At 42.6% G+C, this 21,482-nt stretch overlaps 2 protein-coding genes across 2 annotated transcripts in view; one reads left to right on the top strand and one right to left on the bottom strand.

Annotated features, from left to right (window-relative positions):
* Positions 1 to 11,816, bottom strand: part of MAN2A1 (mannosidase alpha class 2A member 1) — a 167,129-nt gene extending 155,313 nt beyond the window's left edge. Inside the window, exon 1 of the mRNA XM_047090160.1 lies at positions 11,133 to 11,816. Coding sequence (XP_046946116.1) covers positions 11,133 to 11,267 — 135 coding nt within the window. The 5' untranslated portion in view covers positions 11,268 to 11,816. The remainder of the gene's footprint in view (positions 1 to 11,132) is intronic.
* On the top strand, positions 11,690 to 20,973 carry LOC124510009 (serine/arginine repetitive matrix protein 3-like). The gene is made up of 3 exons (XM_047076667.1): positions 11,690 to 11,746; positions 11,789 to 12,827; positions 20,788 to 20,973. The coding sequence occupies exons 1-2, from the start codon at positions 11,690 to 11,692 to the stop codon at positions 12,458 to 12,460; spliced, it is 729 nt and encodes a 242-aa protein (XP_046932623.1). The 3' UTR covers positions 12,461 to 12,827; positions 20,788 to 20,973.
* The last annotated feature ends 509 nt before the right edge of the window (positions 20,974 to 21,482 follow it).

Raw genomic sequence — 21,482 nt, 5'->3', positions numbered from 1 at the left:
TGCAGGTGACTGTAAAGGGAAGAGCTGGGACTTCAAGCTCACCATGCTTTGCCCCAGGAGGGTACCCTTGGGACTCTGCAGCTGCCGGAATCACTGTGCCTTCCAGTCAAGACCTAGAATTAACAACAGGCCACACCGGTTTTTCCCACTCTTCGTGAACCCCCATCCTCTGTGAACACCCATCCTTTTGCCACCTCCAAAAATGGGATCAGGACTCCGGTTGCTAGCGCTTTCTCCAGGCTCCAGGACACAGTCCCATCCCTCCCCCCTCCATGAGTTTCCAGATGTATATTGAGATTAGAACTATATGGCCTCCATCCACACCACCCCAATGCAGCTGCAAAGAAACCACCTCCTGTTAAGACAACATTTTAGACATGAAGCTATTATATAAAGCGAGATTCTGCAAAATGGGTATCTTCTTCAATATGATGATTAGAACAAGGGCTTGTAAGTAGCACAATGTGTTTACACTGTAAAATATTTTCATGCAATGCAGTTTTATAACTTTAAGATACATTTAATGACTGGAAATAAAGTGGTGCTAAGCAAATTAGGTGTTGACGAATAGAATACTTCCTTTAATTCATTACTTCCCAAACTGTTCTGTGGCACATTACCTTTCTTTACATTTTTTTGCAAAATATCTTTTTGAAAACCACACTGGTTTTATTTCTACAACATATTTTTAATGTATTTCTATTCTTATACATAGCACTCTGAGATAATGTCAACAGTGTATCCCACCCAAGAACATGAATGAAAGTTCACGGGATATACTTTCAGACAGCAACAAATCCCAAGGAACCAGGGTCATGCTGTCATATATCACCTGGTCAATGACTGCTGGTCGATGTTGCTACTCTGTCTTATATTTTTGGAGATAGGCCTGTCTTTATGCACAAGGGTTGTCATTATGTACTATTTTATTTACATACCACCTAAACTCATTGTGCATGGATGAATGGCATATGTTGTATGCTAGGATCTGATGATAAAAGTTCCGTAGACATGTTTACCCAAGTAATTTTCAGAAACATAATTTCAATGTAAAAAGAGAAGAATTGTAGTAGAAAATACAAATCAACTTAAACAGTGTTAGCCTATTAAAACAAACGCGGCTGACATGACTAAGATGGTTTTTTGTACAGAAATAGTATTGGGGGTCTCTGAAGACTTGTTTTAAGTAGATAATCAGCCTGGCTCCAATCTTATTTATACTAATCATCTACTGAATAAGCCCATTTTATTCCTTACTGACCAGGGAAAGGTAAGTATTTAACCAAGTCCCATCTGAATTATCATAAATTCTGAATTTCCTAACTCTTCTGTACAAGCAGCAAAGATTCTAAAGCTTTACAAATCCTTTCCTACAGACTTTGTAAAAGTCCATCTGAACCAATCGATCTGTAAGGGCAAGGTGGGGCGTGGTAAATACCACAGAAGGAACAAATGCAATAGTAAGGCACAGTATGATATATAAAAATGTAATGAAAACAAATTTCTAAGTACCACACAGTCAGCTATAAAGATGAATTAAGGATACAAATTCCTTGGGTTCTTCTCAAATCTTTTTTTCTTTCTTACAAACAATCATTGGTTAGATCTTCTCCCTGAAATTCTAAGAAATACCTTGTATCTCAAGTGTTGTCACTGGACCCTACAAATTTTGAAAAGTTGGCCTTGAGTCAAAGACAGTTATAATTTCTTCAGTTTGGGGGGAGGGTGTGGTCAGCCACTCATCAAAAAGGAAGGGCTCTTCTTTACTATCAACAAGAGGCAGTATGGGGGTACTCAGAAATCTGTCTGACCTTAAAAACAACCGTAAGCTATGAAGTCCCTATTTTAAGTGTTGGTTTTTGATCTTTAATAAACCCATCTCTCCCTCTCTCCTCTCTCTCTCTCTCTCACTCACACACACACACACACACACACACACAGAAAGAAAGAGACAGAGAGAGAGAGAATTACCTATTTTCTGTTCTTATAACCTAGGGAAAAAAAAAATCCTTTAGCTCCATAATTTGGGCCCAAAATGAGAAGGGTCTTTTTTAGTTTCCTATTGAAATGCTCCTTTGAAATCCTTCCTTAGGACAGTCTTATCTTTTCTTAGGTATGCTGATCAATGAGCTGGTTTCTGACAATTTGAATACAAGCTGCTTCATTATATTAGCACCTGCTACACAATAATCTCAATATGAGAAGCATAGCTTTGGCTATAAGAAATGTTCCTTGGCTGTCTGCTCTCTTCTCACAAAGCACAGTCCAGAGTGAGCTCATCCACTCCGACTTTGCTGATGACTACCAGATCAGCATCTCCCTTCCCTCATCTCTCACTTGGGCACCCCAGCCCCCGTGGCTACTCCACTAACATCCACCTCATCATACATGAACCTGAGGTTGGTTTCCCAAACCGGGTTATCTTCCAAACTATCCCTTTCTGCAAACAGTTTTAGCTAATTCTCCAAACGCTCTAAAGGAAAGAAGTGGGAAAATTTTTCACTCAAGCCACACCCATCGTTACCCTTGATAAAAATCTGTTAGAAAGCCCTGAGGCTTCTTTTCACAAAATGTCTGCACACGTTTTCCTCTTGATTCTAGCCATTTCAATAACTGGTACATATAGGGATTTAGTGCCTTATGTCTGTATTACCTCAAACAGATTCTCAGCTGCCTTCCTGCTTCTGAGTCTTCCTACACACTGCTACCAGAATAATCTAGATTGAAAACTCTTAGCTCCCTTCCAGGTCTAAAATTTTCTATGAAATTAATTCTCCAACATGGCTTTTCCTGACATACTCCGTAACTTTCAATGGTTCACTACCATTTGAGTCCTGTAACTTTCCAGGCTGGCTCTCAGGGCAATTCACAATCTGATACCATGCTACCTATCATGTTTTCCCAGTTACTCTTTACAAGCACCAAAGATCCTAAATCAAACCAATCTCCTCACCTCTTCTCATGGTGCAAGGCTCTTTCATTACCACAAGCCTTCAGAAGCTCTGTACTCCACACTAGGAATGTTCTTTCTCTCTTCAGAGTCCTACCCAGTCAGAAAAGCCTGTCTTTTGTCCCAGGACCTTTGGTCAACTTGAGCCAGGCTGTTGTTACCTGGCTTAAGTGCTGAATTCCCTTTAAGGCCTCTGCCCTTAAACCAAGAATAAGAATTAAGATCATGGACTCTTACTGTATTCTTAGGTCCTGTGTCCCAAGAACCCCTGCACAGTGCCTGGTACATGATAGGTACTCCATAAATCTGTGTTCATTGGTAATAACTAGCATTTACTGAATATTTACTATGTGCCAGGCACCGTTCTAACTTTTAAAAATTAACTCTTGTGATGAATAAATAGCATTCAGCTGTCTCTAATTGTTTCACAAACGGCAGTTGCGTTGCTTCAAATAACTAAAATGCTCTCGCAAAGCAAGTAACATTATCTAGTAACCTCTAAGGTAATTCTCAAATATATGCTGAGTAAAGTACAGCAACAAGCACTGAATTATAGGCCAGGATGCATATTCCAGGTATGCTATGACTGGTTACAGGACCCAGGGCAAACTGATGAAGTTAACTTTATGTGTCTCAGTGTTCTTATCTGAAAAATCAAAGACTAAACTACCTGATCTGGAAGGATCCTCCCTACTCTAAAATTCTTGCCTGACTTCCTATTATGACTTTTCTAGGGGTGCTCGTGACTATTAAAAGAATGACTATCTCCATAGACTCTCAAAATACAGATCCAGGACTTTTTTATGGAGAAAATAAATGTGAGAGTAAGTCATATTCTCTGGCTTCTATCTGCTAATGTTCCACAGGTAAAAATGTTACCACAAAGGCCAGGACCCACAAGTCCCACTTTCTTCCATACTTGTGGTATGAAGGAGCAGGGGTGAATTGCTACAAAGTCTATCTTCAGCCCCAAAGTACAGCCTTGCCCTGAATGAGGAGGAGTGCTTCCCATCACAAAACACCATCCGTCCTAGAAAAAAACATGTGTTTACAAAGAACAATCAATCAATCAATCAATCAATCACTGGCAAATTTCCCTGCTCTCAAGACTCCTCATTCAGGACAAGGAGGCTGACTGGTGGGAAAAGGTCACATCTGAGGCCTGCTCTGCCTTTGGAAAAGGAATTTCATTTCTCTTGACTCTCAAAGGTGACCGACTGCCTGCAAAGGAAGCCAGTGAGAAATCCAGATGCATGTGAACAATGCACAAATGCATTCATTTAAAAATAGGGGGGGAAATACTTAAAAATTGCAACACCAGTTAGGTTCATTACGCTCATTTTGTTCAGACTAAGTGTACTGCAATTTAACGATGACAGTTCAATCTCTGAGGACACAAATGGGATGGTGGCCTGTGCCAAAAGGAATGAAGAAAGCCACACATAACCTTCAAGAAGCATGAAGAAGGATCAAAATTAGCAGGAATTAATTACTCTTGGAAGAGCAGCAGTCTGGTGCCCGTGCAGACATGCTGGTAGTTCTCTGCCTCCGAGGTGAGTAGCCTTCAGGGTCTCAGAGAGGTCTGCCAAGTTCCATCCTAGATCTACAGTTTATGAAGAAGATGCCCGGACCTATGCTCTCCCTCCACAATACTAACTAACCGGAGCAGTCTGATTAGGCTCAGAATTCAGCCTATCTGTGAATTATAGCACATCTAAAATACAATAAAGTCATGGTTTTCGATCTGGAGACTATGGATCAATTTTGCAGTTCATGCCCCAGAACCCTCCATCCCAGAGCAGTCCTGTAGTGAGAAATCTGCAAGTGATAGAAGGGAAACAAATTAAACATGTCAAGCATGTCCATGCTCCAGCACAGAAGTTCCCCAAGGATACTTGGAAATCCGTGAAACATGTATATAACACCAGTTTTAAACCACACTCTGAAAACACAAACTAAGTTTCACTAAGTTTATCTAATAACCAGGTGACAAGAACAAGAATTTTATTTTCAACATACACCTCTGCTTCAACAGATCTAACCATACTATTTGCCTCTAACGTTAATAATAGAAAAACACAGGTTACACCTGGGGTTGGCAAACTTCTTCAGTAAGGGGCCAGAGAAGAAATATTTTAGGCTTTTTTGGGGCAGAGAGTTACTGTGGCAACTACTCAGCTCTGTAGTACAGAAGCAGCCAGAGATGATTTGTAGCAAAACGAGTGTGGCTATGTCACGAAATATTTAACCACTTGAAAACATAAGAACCATTTTTAGCTTATGGCCCTACAAAAAACAGGTGGTGGGTCAGATTTGGCCACAGTTAGCTGACTTAGACTGAATTCAAGACCAGACATCTGGGGGCACAAAAGGAAAGGAATAACTGCCAAGAACTTCATTATTTCCCTACCCCACTTCCATCATCCTTCCTTTAAAAGAAACCTACTTAAAACAAAATGAAATGAACAAGAGGGAAGTCTCTATCCACTTCCTGGTTTTCTTCCAGAAGAAATAGCAAATGCAGTAACTAGAATCATCAAAATTAACATAAATAAAACAAATGCACTTTAGAAAGTAAATAGCTTGCCTGAGAAAACTTCACACATCTCAAATTATGTTTGAGTATGATTTTTATACTACCTTGTTACTAATGAATGTATCTTACCTTCCTAGGCAAAAAGACAAGGGGAATATACCTAGACTACTTTTAACCTCTAATTCAACCTACAGAAAGTAAAAGATGATTTATTTACTATCACCTGCCATAACATTTTTCTCAGCACAAGTCTATTCAATTAAAAAAAAAGGAAGTTTCATTACAATAATCTTCCACTTTTTCTTTAACTTGCATGTGAACATAATATCTACGCTTGTGTTTTCAGTAACATACTGCAATTTAGAATCCTAAAAATGTAAGTGAATTTTCGGCATCCAGAGAAAGGATTCATTTCATATTTAAAAAAATGCTACTTCTCCTTTTGAGAATTAGAGCTAAGTCTTCTGATCTTTCCTTCCTAAAAAGCAAAATGCTAACAAAGTGCAAAGGGTATAAAGAACAGGCCTTTGGCCAAGTGATTTTCAACAGGGTTGATTTCTTCCCCCAGAGGAGATTTAGCAGTGTCTGTAGACATTTTTGGTGGCTACAACTGGGGCAAGAAGAAAGGTGTTTCTGGTTTCTACTGGATGGATGCCAGGGATGCTGCAAAGCATCCTACAATGCACAGAATAGAAAAGGCATGGGAGTTTTCGGCTGAAGTACTTCAAAGGTGACCTTTTATTTAGAAAACAGTATGTTAGACTTACAAACACAACATAAAATATTTACTGGATACCAACTAGGTGCTTGTCTGCCTAACAGTACAAATAACATGACATTAAATACACTATTTCACAAAAGTTACGTTGTACCCTTGAGAGACTCATTTCATTCAAATCAGATTATTTATTACCCATCACAAGACAAATATACCAATACTCAAGCCCTAGGTCACCAGTATAATCACCCCTCAAATTTGTTTGAACCTAAACATGGTTTCAACCTTAAAATTAGCAGCCTGGCTTGAAATTTACACCCGAAACAGAAACCCACTTTAGCCAAAATAGTCTATCTGCATTCCTGATCAACCTAATAATCACAACTATAAAAAGAAGCAAAACCCACTCTTTGGGAGTTCTTCCTCCTCTCTTTAGCTCTACTTGCACTGTAAAAGCTGATGCTACCTGGAACTCGACCACCAAGACACAAGGGGTCAAAAGCACGAGTAAGGCCCTTCCAATCCAGCATCCAGAGGTCGTATCCCATGCTTTTGAATATCCTCCCACTTTCTAAAGGTCTCTCTGGAAGCAAGGGAACAACAAGGGAAAACTAGGACCACTGGGATCGAAGAATAAAGCAAGGGATAAACGGCTGCTACTGAACTACTAATTCCAGGAAAAATCTCAACACTTATTCCAGTCTGTTAAAAAAGACCAAAGTTTTAACACCTATCACAAAAACAACAACAACAAAAAAAAAAAACAAAAAAAAACAAAAAAAAACCTGACTCAAAAACAACAAAGTGGTAATTTTAGTTAATTTGCCCTCAGCCCAGATACCCCATAAAGCTAATTAATGAGTCACAGAGAAGATGCCTTTCTGATAAATAGGATTACAACATCTCCCAAACAAAAGTATTTGTTTAGGCACTGAGAGCAGTGCTGATCTGGAAACAACAAATTCAATTCAATTAAAAAAATAATAGACTTAAGTCTTCAGACCATATGCACTCTTGCCCCAGGTGGTGTACAGGAAGTGAGCTTGGGTCTTAGTGAGACCTGGTGGGCAGGAGTTCTGCAGAACTGCTGACCTTAAGAGGGGGTGGTGGAGACCAGCCTCTCCAGGGGCTTTCCTGTTCTTGGATTCCTCTTCAATGCCCTTTTGCCACCGATGTCAAAGTTCCATCACGTCCCCAAAGTCACAGATCTCAAAGATTACAGCCCCCTAAATGAAACAAAATCCCTTATACACAAGTGCACAAGCCCTAGCAACAAATGCTATAACCTAGAGAGAGGTTCTCTGCACTAGAGTACGGAGAAGCAAGGCACACCCTATTTTTCTACATAGCATTCTTAAGATTTGCAGATTTCTAAAAGCAAGAAACATAACTGGAAGATTAAAGGCAACTTTTATTAAATATCACCTATTTTGGGCTCTTTAAAAGGTACTAGAGATGTAGAGCATTTAAGCATATTTTTATACGGGTTTATTCACAATAGGAGTTAAAAATCCAAAGGTATAAAAGCCTCCACATTCCCAAGTCTTTTAATCAAGTATCTTAAAGACATTCTCACTTTCTTGCTTGATAACTGTTATTTGGGCAAAGATAAAGTCTGACCTTCACTCTCACATTTTCTATCAGAGTCCCAATCTCTGAAGAGATTCCCAAGAGTTAATATTAATACCTATGGTCACAGTCTACACTAGTTATTTAAAGATAAATCATGTGTCATACAAAAGCTGAATTATTAATTTAATTCTCCAGATCCAAACATAAGACATTAATAAGACATCCTATTCCATACAAGGTAGACAGTAAGCAACTTGTTAAATCTGCTTATAAGAAGTGATGAAGAATTTCAGGAAGACCTTAACCAAGTCTCTCTTTTCCAGCTGCTAGAATTCTTGCAATACCTCAAAGCATCTTTCAGGGCATTAAGCCCTGGCCAGCCTCTCAACTGAAGTGTAAGTTTAATTAATTTTTCTAGCTGAGATTTATTAACCCTGAAATATACAGAGAAGCTAACACAGATAAGACCACCTGTTGCCTCCAATCCTCAAAGGAATTCCTCCCAGGAGCACGGGGGAAAGCCTTCCAAAGACTATGTCAGAGGCAGGCATCTGCCGCAGGGTGGGACAAATGAAAGTACCCTGAGTTGGGCCTACTTCTGCCCCAGAGTCTGGCCAAGTAGTAGAAAACACAGAGTTGTAGGAGGAAGGAAAACGGATGAAGCCAGAACAACAGCAAATAGACTGCTCTCAATTTAGGATGGCTTTAAAACATATCTTGCTTACAAAGAGACCATATACATTACTAAAGGTTCCCCACTGACTAAAAGAAACTAAAATCCTAAATCCTAAACTAAAATTCAGTGGAAATCAATCCCTTTATAGATAAATCATTCTACTAGACACCAAAAATGATGGACAGTGACAGACTAGCTTGCTTCAAATTCACCAAAGATACATAATATATTGCAAGCTCCTTTTGTTATGTTTGGTGTTCTCATCAAATTAAGGTTTACATGGGAGTTAGCAGTAATGGAAAAAAAATAAAAAAGCAACTCAAAAGACTATATGCTGTGCTGCATAATGGTTTTCATTACAATATTTAGCTGCAAAGTGAGCAACGAGACATTTTGGGAGAGATATAAATCTCAAACGTTAAAGTTTCAGAGAAAGGAGCACATTCATTAGAGCTTCATAATGAAAGTTCCTTTAAAAAAAAAAAAAAGTCATAAGCTAAGGAACCACAGAGCAACATGCTCTATCTTCCACATCAGACCTTTTCTGCAGGCAGACTGAGGCCTAAACATTAGGCAAAGAACTACTATGAGATAGTATACTATTAAGTGGCTGAGAGCCTAGACTCCACAGGCCACCTGTTCAAATCTCAGCTTTTAGTTGTGTGACTTTGGGCAAGTTAATCTCTCTGTGCCTCAGGTTCCTCATCTACCAGCGGTGGGGATCGAGTTTATCCTGTAAGACACAGAGGTTGATGTCAGACATACAAGAGTTGGACTTACAGAGTGTTCATCCTGTCCACCTGTTTGGGAATTCAGTGGCTCTCCAAAACCAAATCAGTAAAAAGTGCTTTCTTCCTGAAATGAAAATCCAGTCCTGAAAATCTGAGAACGGCAACCTTAAGTATAAAAAGCTCCACCTTCCAAATCCTCTTCCTTGCACACAAAACAGAATACATACAAGAGCCTTCTCTTCCAGCAACCACTGCCACTTTCCATCAAATGCATTCTGCTCTATGCAGAACTTCAGCCCCCTGAGGAGGACTAAGGCTGGATATTAAAATATTGGAATTAACTTTGCCGAAGATTTCCCAGTAACTGAATGAGTCACTCACTTCTTTAGAAACAGTAAAATGTCAAGGTTGCCAGAAAACCCCAGCCCCAGATGTTTGCATAAATCACTTCCAAGTGATCATCAAGCCAAAGCCAAAGGACATTATTCAAGATAACAGCTTAAGTGAAATATATCAGCTTTTATGATTTTTCCTGTAATGGAGAAAATTCTGAAAATGTGATTACTGGGGTGAAAAAAAAATCACAGCAAGTTTAGTCCCCAAATTATACAACATATTAAGCAAGGCTTAGAATTCCTTTTGCTATGGCTTCACAGGGTGAACTCCCCACCCCCTTTTATAACTTTTATCCAGTCTCATGAACAGGCACTGGACAGAGTCTGAAGTGAAGACTGAAAGATGCTCCACAGTGCTTACTACCTAAGAAGAAGCTTTTAAATTTTTTGAAACATGTTTGCAACAGCATTTCTAATACCTATCACCTGCAAAACATTTTGAGGGCTCTGTATGGATGACAGCATCCACAAAGAGGTCTTTTTTCACTTTCACAATTTAATTTTAATTAAATTCAAGCCTTTCGCCCTAGCATAACACAAGAACAAATGGCAAGGATATTCTCTGGCACTTACATGGTCAAAAAAGAAAAACAAAAAACAAAAAACAAAAAAACCTCGTCAACCTGTTCAATATCCCTGGGTCGAGTAGTTAGATCAGCTTGTCACGGCTTTGAGATCTTCAGGTTCATTCATTACAGAGTATACACAACACCCAGTTTTACTAAAATTTCTTAACTGCACAGGTCAGGGGCAAAGAAATTGAAACTGAAATCGCACACGCGGCGCGGTATCCTTACAAACAGAACCGATTGTCTGTTTGCTTATTTTTAGTAACTTTAAATAAAAGACTTAAGACCGGTGGTTTCCCAACTCGATGGAGAATTTGACCACTGGGCGCAGGACTGAGCGCCCCACAGCTTCCGGCTTGAGTATAACACGCGCTTCCCTACTGGGCTCCCACGTCTGCTCCAAACAAACCCTATGTAATAGCTGAAGAATGACGACACTAAAATCAACCCTACAGATTCACATCTAAGAGGTCTGCAACACGAAATAAACTTTTGCTTATTTCTCGAGAGACAGTGGGGTGAAAAAACAGACCAGATGGGGTCTGTCTGATCAATTTTGGCGACTGGGGGCGCTCAGGGGGGGGGGGGGGGGGGTTCTGTGCAGCTTAACCCTGTGTGTGCCGAGGGGCTGCCCAAGAGCGGTAATCGGGCGCTGCGTCGGTTCCCCAACCCGCAGGTGCCCCAGGCCACCCCAACAGGCCCGAATGCGAGTGCGGGAACATGGCCACTACCCTGGAGCGCGATCCCGCCACCGCATGCCGCCCGGCACTTTGTTAACTCGGCGCGCCCGCGAGGAGGAGGCTCACGGGTGGCCGGCACCGTCGTCCGAACGCTGCAGAGCCGAAGCTGTAGGAGGCTCGGAGCCTCCTCCAGTTCGGCCTCGCCCTGCCCCGGCGCGGAACCTCGGCGGGAGGAAGAGGTCGCGAAACAGCGGGGAACACGGGCCCCCACGCCTACGCTCGTGGAGCCCCACGCCGGTGCTTACCTGAGGAAAAGAACCCTCGCGGCGCGGGCTTTTGGGGTAGTCTAAGTGACCCCGGTCCAGCATCAGGTAGAGCGAGAAGATCACCACACAGAAGATCGCGCTGCCGAACACGGTGAACTGCCGGCTTAACTTCATTTTCCTCGATACACTCGGGGCTAGGACACTGTCCTCACCAAAGGAGGAGGAGGGCTGTGGACTCCTGCAAGCGGCCGCCGGAGGCTCTCTGCTCCCGGGCTCCTGCTCTCCGCGCTTTCGGCTGTGGGTGCGGATTCCGACCGCACTCCGCACCTTGTCTCCGGCGCCACCACGCGCCCTCGGCCTTCGCCCGGGCCCACCGCCCTCCCTGGGGTCGGGCGTCCCCTCCTAAGGCGGGACCCGCCTGCAGCCCGGAAGGGGCCCCCGCAAACTTGATCTCGAGCTCGGCGCCGGCACCCGGCAGAGCGCGTAGGGCAGGAGGAGAAGAGGTCGCTGTCCGGACTTCCTGCCACCGCCGCCCCGACCGAGTCAGCAGGAAAAGTTTTCTAGACGAGGGCAGGCGTGTCCCCCTCACCCAAGAGATGCGGGATCGGCGGAGCTGGGGTAGACAGCACCGAGCTGCGTCTGAGCAGCCCAGGGTAAAAGAATCGGGTCGGGAGGAGCCCGGCCCCACAACTTAGCGCCGGGACGGCCAGACCCGCCCCCGCGGCGCCGCCCCCGCCAGAGCGCCTTCCTGCTGCCGCCGCCACCGCCGCCGCCGAGGCCGGGCCAGGGTGCACCCCGGGCGCGGGGACGCACGGAACGGGCAGGAGTTTCCTCCGAGCGCGCGTCCGCCAGCCGGCCTCTCCCGCCCCCCGGCGCCCCTTCTTCTCCCCTCCCGGACCCGGGCTGCGCGGGGAGGGCGCAGGGGGCGGGCGGCGGCGGCGCGCGGAGGAGGAAAAGGAGAGCAAGAAGAGGAGCGTCCCCGGAGAGAAGCCCGCTCCAGCTGCAGCCGCAAGTCCCCTCCCTCCTTCCCGCCCTGTAAATGCGGAGATGGCGGCGGCAGCTGCGAAACGAAGCGCCGGTTCTCCAGCGCCACTCGGCGCTCCTACAACGTCCGCCACGAGCAGGAGGAAACTGCCGCGGCGAGGCGGCTGCTGGGTCAATACGCGCCCGCAGCCCTGGAGCAGAGCAGGCGGCTGGCCCCGCCCATTCTCGACGCGCCGGGATGGGGCGGGGCCTCAGGTGCCCAATCACAGTGCGCCGCCCAACGGGCCCGCCCCGCACCCTCCTCCCTGAGCCCAGGCGGAGAGAAGACCTCGGACGGCTTTTGTGAACTGGCAGGCATCCTGGGTGGAGGTGAGGCCCTCTGAGGCCTTCAGACGCCAGCAGCCCACGTTCCACAGAGTGTGAGCTTTCTCCTCATTTCCTTTTTGGTGCCCAAGTTTCCTGTCCTTGAGGAACCGGGCCTGGCGTGTCTGGGACGGCAACTTGGTGAGGAGCTGTAGAAATAGAGGAGAAAGGGGCTTCTCATTAAGTTCAGGCTCCTCTTTTCCTCTGTTGCTTTTGGTGACTTCCTGATGAAACGTGAAGGAAAGGAGACTGCCAACGACAGCTGGCTACAAAATCTATGAGTGGAGCCTAAGAAGTAATGGTCGTGGGGGTTAGTGTTTAATTGCTGCTCATTCCCAAATCCACCCTTTTTGACTGCACCGTGAAAATGGATCTGGGCCCTTTTAAGTAAGTTTTTCTTTGCCAGCAGGTGCTGAAGCTTTGTCAGTAGAGGGCGCTGAAGAGACATCGCAGGAAGAAAAGGGTTTTGCTTCTTGGTTTTGGTATGCGGGTAGGCAGGCGCTTGCATTATACCTGGCTTTCTCCAGTGCCAAGCTCCACTAGCTTGGCACTGGAGATTTTTGCATCAGAAAATTCCTCCATCATCCCTAACTCTAGTGGTTCTGTAGAGGAGGCCCTAAAGTGAGCCACTACCCATGAATAACTCTCCAGGCTCTGTAGAGACAAGATTTGTATTAGGTTCCACAGGGTAGTGTTCTGTAGATGTGACTTCTCTGCCATTCAGTGAGCCAGAGTTTGGGGACTCTGCCGTCTCCAATAAAGTCTGGATCTTAGCCCTGTGAGGGGCTGGCGAGCTCCTCTTTGGGGAGCACTGTCCCAGCCCAGGGGTTAATTATAAGATTTGCTCCTTAAAACTGCTGTTTCTATATCCTCTAGGGGTTATCTTCCCCCTAGTGAATCCCTCATTAATTATCTATTGTAGTTTATAATATTTTTGCTTAAGCTTTTTTATTTTTTATTAAGCTTTACCTGTAACCCCAAGAGTTGAGGTTAGGAATTTGGTTTGATTGGGTCTTTGGCTTGAGCTCGATGCTGAACTCCCTGCCAAAGGGAAATAAGATGCTAGTGATTCATGGCACCCGGGGCATCCCAATTAATCAATTTCCTGTGGCTGATTGTGATGAAGTACCAACTGAACCATGTGCCTTGGGGGCCCAAGTAGCTGTGGCTGTAAGGTGACTGGTATGGCTGTAAGGTGACTACAAGGACTATGGTGTGATATGGATTCTTTTGAGTTCCTTTGAATGCTTACAAAGAGAAACGACAAGCACAGATCAAAGTTATGACATGAAAACCAGAGAGCTTCCATAACAACTCTAAGAGAATTTCAGATAAATGATATTTCTGAAAATTAAACACAAAATTAAAAATTTCTGGTTACTGAATTACAACTTCCATTGAATTCACAGATGTGCCAAGTTTCTCATGCAAAAGTTAGGGTATTGGTTATTAAATAATAGGACTTCAAAACTGAGAATGGGTTGGGCCCAGATGAAACTGGCAATTTTGAAACATTAAGTCACTCTGGGCCTTTCTTACCAGTGGAAGTAGGTTGCTCTCCAGTGTCTGAGGAGGTAGATTTCCTCTGCTTGAAAGCTTTGTGACAACCTCACCTGGGGACGATGCTTGAAAGGGAATATATATTCTCCTCAAAACCCACCACAATCACCCTCTGATGCCACTATAGTCTTAACTCTGCATGCTCTTGGGGGATAGGTTCACACCAAGGTAACTACAATGTGGTTACTATGTTAATACATAGGCAGAAACCTCTTGAACATGTGTGGGAGTGGCTTCTACCTGCATCAGACCATGGAGGGTGGAGTAGAACACTATATTGAACCAAATTCGTTGTTAGGATGTTAATTTTTTGTTTTAGCTTATGCAGCTAGAGGTGGTTCTAACAGTTTGGTTGATTGAAACTTGGACTCATTGGTGGCATACAATTGGTGAAGTTGAGGTGCCCAACTTTCCCAGACATGTGGAACGGGGAATCCATGGTTTAGGGAAATGTTATACTTATCATATACAATCTGCATACCCGTCTTCAACTGTGTTCTGTCAAAGGCCCAGAGACATGCTCTAAGCCAAAAAAGTGAGAAATAAATTAGTGAGAGGAAGACATGAATCTTTGAAACTCTGTATGGATGTCCCCCTCTGTAGGCCATGTATGATTATAGAGGATGTACCATTGATTTGGGCATCTGGATTTCAGTGGAGATGACAGAACCTAATAGCAAGAGGACAAGTGGCACTCGGGTATCACATATAATTTGGTTACATTTGTGTTAAAGGGCAACGACAAGTATGTATAGGCACTCAGACTGCCTTGGCCCACAGAGGTGCCCTAGGAACAAAACAGATAGGCAACCAAATAAGAGTACTGCTTGATATTTATAATAGGAAAAGCTGTAAGTCAGGTAGGTAAAGTCTAACTTGAGTTAGTATAGTGGACAATCACAGCTTCTGACTCAGTTTTCACACCTAAACCAATTCACAGACTCAAAAACCCCTTGACTGAAGGAGACTCCTTCAGGAAGGACCCTTCACCTTTGCTACAATACACAGTGTAAATGCTCCCTTAAGCGCTGTGTGGCCATTTACTAGAGTGACAGTACATTGGAGAAAATGAAATATGCAAATCTTTTGAGGTTTATTAGACACTGGATCTGAATTGATGCTAATCCCTAAGAATAAAAAACACCACTTTTATGATTCAACCAAAGTTGGAGTTTATCTTGGTCAGTAGTTAAATGAAGTCTTAGCTCATGTCCTACTCACAGTTGGTCCTGTTAATTCATTTGATCCACACACCAACTGTGTGGTTATTTTTTCAGTTCTAGAACTGACAATACCCCCCGCCCATTGGCTTTTTTTCCTATGAGATGAGGGCCATTATGATAAGAAGACCTATATGGGAAACTCCTGGATATTTCACTGTCTTCCAAGATAGCAAACCAGAAACAATACCACCAGAAAAGACTTGAAAGAAGCAATGGTGGTGATACCTATCACATTCCCACTTAACTCACCTATTTAGCCAGTGCAAAAGTCATATGGATCTTGGAAAATGTGGATTACTATAAACTTAATCAGGAGGTAATTCCAATTGTGGCTTTTGTCCCAGATGCAGTATTTTTACTGGAACAAATCAACATAGCACCTGGTACTTGGTATACAGCTATTGATATAGCTAATGCCATCTTTTCTATACTTATGTATAAAAAAAAACATCAGAAGCAGTTGGTGATTACCTAACAGGGCCAATGGAATGCCTTTACAGGGTTACCTTGGGGGCACATCAATTCTCCTTAATATAGCCTACAGAAATGTTGATCCTCTTGACATTCCACAAAGCATCACACTGGTTCATTTTGGTTGTTCAAAATGACAACATTATGCTAATTGGATCTGATGAACTGGAAGTAGCAGGTATGTCAGATGTCTTGGTATGGTATATTTGAATTAGAGGGATGGTACAAGCTCTACCAAAAAAAAAAAAAAAAGCCACTGAATGATGAGATGAATCCAAGAAAATGGCATAGGTTAGAAATGATGAGGATTGGGAAAAAGAATAAAGTGATTGCTGCAGAGACTGGTCATACCAATCATGTGGCTATGGAAGGAAATCAGCAGCCCAGCTGGTAGGAAAAGAATACCCTAAACCCTGGGAAGTCAGGGGTTGGGGAAAGAATCACTAAGCTTCTCTTGGCTCTCACTTATAGGACACCTGACCTGGACTGTCCTCTCAGAATTCCTTTGTAAGCTTGAATATCTATCCTTAACTTAAATCCTGGGCTCTTAGATGTTAAAACTCAGATCCGTAGTTTTTAGATCTTAAACTAAGGACTGTTACCTTTCAGGTGGATGACCTCCACCTGAGATGATAGAACAAAATTAATTTTCTGGACATCATTAAGATTCCCGCTAGGCTGGTATTATTGTCAGTCCCTTGGGGTCTCTATCATGTAAGGAAAAAAACAAAATTCTCTTGTATGTTTTTTCCAGACCAGCAGTAGCTGAATTTAACTGCTGCATCTATTATTCCCTCCTGACCCTACTGACAAAAACTTAACAGCTTTTCCTTCAAACATTGGAGAATTAAACCTTGACCCCCATGTCAGCAAAATGCCATTGCTGAAGTCACTACAAACATATTAGCAGAATCTAATTTACCTGGAACAGTCCATACCATAAGGGCTAGGCTGGTTGGCTATCATAGCCAGATTGTTCTCTTCAGAAGCATTGCAGCCTGCTTTGCAGGAAATTATTTAGCTCCAATCAAGGAGTTTGCCCACCATAAGGGACACAGAATTGACTCACCTTTATTGTAATAAAGGACATTTAACATTCCTAATACAGTTTACGCCCCCACTAGTGTACTTATACTCATGTGAGTGTACTTATACTCATCAGACCTCTACTTGCCTGACAAACATAAACCATTTTAAACTCTCTAATCCAAGTGATTATAAAAATCATGTTGCCCCAGACCTCCTGCTAGCCAGTCAAGGGAGAATATTTTCAAATGCCAACACCTATTGTTTCACTTAGATTAATGAATCAGGAAAGTGAAACAGTCTATCTTCTGCCTTAGAGAGAAAGCAGTGTGGCTTTCTCAGTTCAGTCTCAACAACACCTGAGACGTACTTAACTGGCTTGGCTGTGGATGGGGAACCTTTTTGTAATTTATCTTTCAAGTTAGACTGACCATCTTTCTAGGAGTCATAGCCATGGTCACTGTGATCTTCTCTGGCCTAAGATGAATGGAAAATATTTGGTCCAAATTTCTACAATCAATCATTATAATTAATTAGGTAATCTAATGGGTGGCCCAGACTCTTGAAAATTATTCTTACTTGGATACATGAAAGGTCAGGGGTGGAGTCAGTGGTATAGAGCCCTGTTGCCATATTTTCCATGTCTTTACATAAGCCAAGTCTGATCAGAGTCTTGGTGGAATGCCCTGCAATTCCTCCACGGCCAAGGGGAGATAAGTTTCTTTGGAGAAGCAGACTGCTCTAAAGCCTTTTCTCTTCAAACTCCCTAGTTTCAGTTGAGCACAGGACTTTCTGTTACTCCACCCACTTTCAAATATAAGTTCAAGCTTCTGTGTAAGTCTAGAAACTGCCAGGCTATAGTTTAGATGGCTTCTCAGAAGATCAACCCATAACTCTTCTCTGTCATCAGGTCCCTCCAGTTTACTGTCATCCTGTGGGACTAGAGATGTGGGGAGGTGACACCACACTGATACTGTTTTTGCTGTGTAAGTAATAAATTACCTAAATCCAGTTGAGCCTGTTAGCATCTTAATGGTTGAATCTCTGGAAGCATGGCAAGCCAACATCGTAACTTCAGTAGTTATCCTTGTGGTTCTACCAGCTACCACACCGCTGCATAGGGGGTATTCAACCACTTGTTGGCTAGAAGTGTAGCATTTTCCTGATCTGGAGAGTGAATAAAGCCACTCTAATGCAGCAGAAAATACTCATGTAGAAAAACAAGGGTGGGCAGAAGCAAGACTTTGACATATTGGGGTAACCAAAGCCTGCAGGGATGAAGCAAGTGGAGAGAGAGATTAAAGACACAGGAAAAGGAAAAGTGAAAGAGCACGGTGGTAGGTAGCAAAGAAGGTATAGTGATGGGAACCAAAAGCTCTGAAAAAGAGAATCACTCTGGCAGGAAGAAGACCTCCCCTCCTCCCTCTAAGACCAAAGAAGTCAGCCTCCTCCCTGTCTTCCTATCATAGAGCTCCTGTGATCTTCTGGTCTCTTACTGGATCTCCTGTCTGATCTTGTCCTATTGTCACCACTTTCCCAATGCTCTAGCTTTGTGAAAATTTCAATCACATGTTCTTGCCTAAAATCCATCAGTAGTTTCCCAGCACTCTCAGATCTAATTCTAATCACATTGGTATGGACCCTAAGTTCCTTCCAGTTCTGACCCCTGCCTTTCTATCCAGCCTTGTCTCTTCCCGCTCTTTCACACACAATCTTCATCCAAGTTATGCTGAACAACTTGCTTTCTCCCTGTTGAGCCAAGGACACAGGGCCACTATGTACAATTGTATAGACCATACATAGGACACCTTTAAGCGGTGCTGTACATATTGCTGATATTGTCAATTTGTGTAGTTATTGGAACTATCTTCTGGAAGATGGCAGTAGAGTATCTTATCATAATGAAATTAATATAATATGACAATTTTGTGATATGTGGAAATAAAGCACCCTGAATAAAGGTCCAATTTTATAAAACTTGAACAAAGGTGCACCTCATATCCTTGGTATAATTCTTTATGTTTAGCACGCCTTTCAGCTGCCTTGTCCATCAGCAAACTCCTACTCATTCCACACACAAAAAACTCAAACACTCTCTCTTCAAATACATTACCAGGTATTTGTTATAACTACTTATTTCATGGTCTAGAAGTATTTGTGTTCTTCTCCCTTCTCTGAATTGTCTAGTGATGTGTTTTTAATAGTTATCTTTATTTATTTTATCTTGAATGGGCACATGAGGTGCTCTGGATCAGAGATTTCTTACTACCCCAGAGTAAGTAAGAACTGCATGCTACCCCCTGCCAGCTTGCCCCAGGTATTACCCCTGGGGCAATATCATGAAAGACAATGAAAATTTTTCTACATCAGTGGCCAGGTACTCTACAGACAGGGGACAAGAAGTGATTTTTCTGTGTTTATGAAGGTAAAGGATACAGCTGTTCCTCCTCATCTCCTGAAAGAGTCTCCTCCTTACTCCAGATGTTTCTGAGCTCTGGGGCTTCATTCCTAGTTGGAATTTAAATAACTAGAAAGGTAATAATCCAGTCTCCCAGCACCTTCAGAGCTAACCTAGGTGCCTATCCCAGGACATAATATTTTGCTCTGGGGAAGATAAGAGAAGTTTTATTCTCCCTTTGGATCTGAGCAATTAACTCTGTTATTAGGGAAACAAACAGCTAAAGGTCTCATCCTTATGATATGAGAAAATGTATTAGGAAAAGTAAAAGCAAACATTCTCTATAGTGCTTATGTTTCTGTGGCTTAGGAAGCTAGGGCTTTTTGTACAAACATTTTTTTTTAAAAAGAAGTTTTATTTTACTGTATCTGGAAGCTGCATGAGGGCAGGGCAGGACCCATATCGTAAGGATTCAATCTGATTCCTTCTCCAGGACACATAGCCTTTGTGGCTTTGGGAAAGTTACATGATATCTACAAAACTCCAGTTTCCAACATGCCACATGGGTATAGTAATAGCTATTTTTCAGCATTTACTGTAGGATTACAAGAGGTAACACATAACATGTTAGGAGAGCATTCCCCAGACACCTTCCATCTTCTCTGGGAAAGAAGAATGTTTCCAGGAAGCAGTGAGTAGGGTAGAGAACATATGAAATAGCCATTACAGGAAGCAGATAATGGAGCCCTCATTGGACAGCACTGGTATGTCATAGAGGAAGTCTACAATTTTCTCTCCCTGACATTGATCCAAGGAAAGTTGGCTGTAAGGATGATCCAGCAAGGACCCTTTGTAGCAGGATTCAAGAGCAATGGCCATGTGAGGAGTGCTCAGGGAAGGAACATATTATACTATTTTCCCTACCCACATAAGTATATTTTTGCAGCTGAGGTTTGTTAAAATGGGCAATCAATGTAATATTGAACAGGAAAAAAGCCTGGGGTGAGGTTTCTGGAAGGTATGAGGTCTAGTTCCATGCTTCTAATGATGAGAAGGTCTATATCTACAGAAGATCCTGAGGTTATATTTGGTAACAACTGGAAAATTTATCTCTTCCCTTGCCAGCTGCTACTCTAAGTCTGTCTGAACTCTTCAGTTGCCTACATACGTCATATCTAAGATAAAAGTTTGGAAGGAGGAAGGAACAAAGTTCTGAGTACTCATAACTTTAGAAAATTTTATAATTGTGATTGCATAAAACATAAAGGATGGAAGGTTCAATCCTTTTATCTCCTACCTGTTGGGAAAATCAGTCTGCCAAGGGCCCTGAGCATCTCTACACATTATTTCTGGGTATGCCAAGAATAAAAGAGACGCTGACTGCTCTTTATTTGGGTCATTTTTCAGGATTGTATTTGCAGCCAGCAACCTTGAGGAACCAAGTAATACTTTCTTCCAAACAAAGAGTAGGCTTACTTACCAAAACTGTAAAAGCAGTGTGTTCTCCAAGTTCAGTATTCCTTGGCCTATGACAGAAATCTCCTATGTATATGGCACCCATTTGGGCTCCTTCTTTAGACCCTGTGGGATTTGAGGGACATGGGAAACTAACACCAACATCATGCTCATGCTCATGCTGCTTTGACATGTTCTTTTGTCTCTAATCCAGGCATCTCGTGTTTTCTGCTGGTGTCAAGAAAATAGTGACAGGCCCAAGACCCTTCGCAGATCTTGAAACTACTCGCCTACCTAAGAGAATCTTGACATTGTTGACATAATCTTCACCTCCCTTTGCTTTTCCTTCCCTGAAAGGAAGCTGAGAGAGAGGATGAGTCAAGTAACAGTAAACTTCGGAGAAGGTAAGGGAAACAGGGCGAAAAGAAGAGTGCCTTTTCTTCATAGTGTTTCTCACTATTTGAAATTACTTATTGTCTTCTGAGTGTCTCTTCCAATAGAATGCAAGCTCCTGAAAGTCAGGGGCCTTTTGATTTTTCACTGTATCTTAGTGAGTAAAATAGTGTCTACAAATGTCAAGGCCTAATAAATATTCATTGAATGAATTAATTATTATTTGGGCCTTGAGGCACCAGTTGGGGTGAATTGGTAACACTCATAATGGGTTGCTCTGGCTCATACTGGAAGTCTCTTTGCTCTTGAACTTCATTTAAACCTACTCCTCTTGTCACTGTGAATCAATCAGCACTCAATCTTTGTGTTCCTATAAGGGTGTTTATATAGATAGAAAGACAGACAGAAGATAGATAAATATACACATATGTAGGTATGTATACAATTTTAATAGAATTTCTCCCCAAATTATTTTACTAATTATCTTAACTACAAAGAGAATTCCAATATGGGGAT

This window comes from Lynx rufus, unplaced genomic scaffold, assembly GCF_022079265.1.
Source record: "Lynx rufus isolate CCGP_SWC_20201006 ecotype Redwood Valley unplaced genomic scaffold, mLynRuf1.p SCAF_1, whole genome shotgun sequence".
NCBI classification, from domain to species: domain Eukaryota; kingdom Metazoa; phylum Chordata; class Mammalia; order Carnivora; family Felidae; genus Lynx; species Lynx rufus.
Note: the sequence above shows the minus strand (reverse complement) of the source record. Positions and strands in the feature narration are given on the sequence as shown.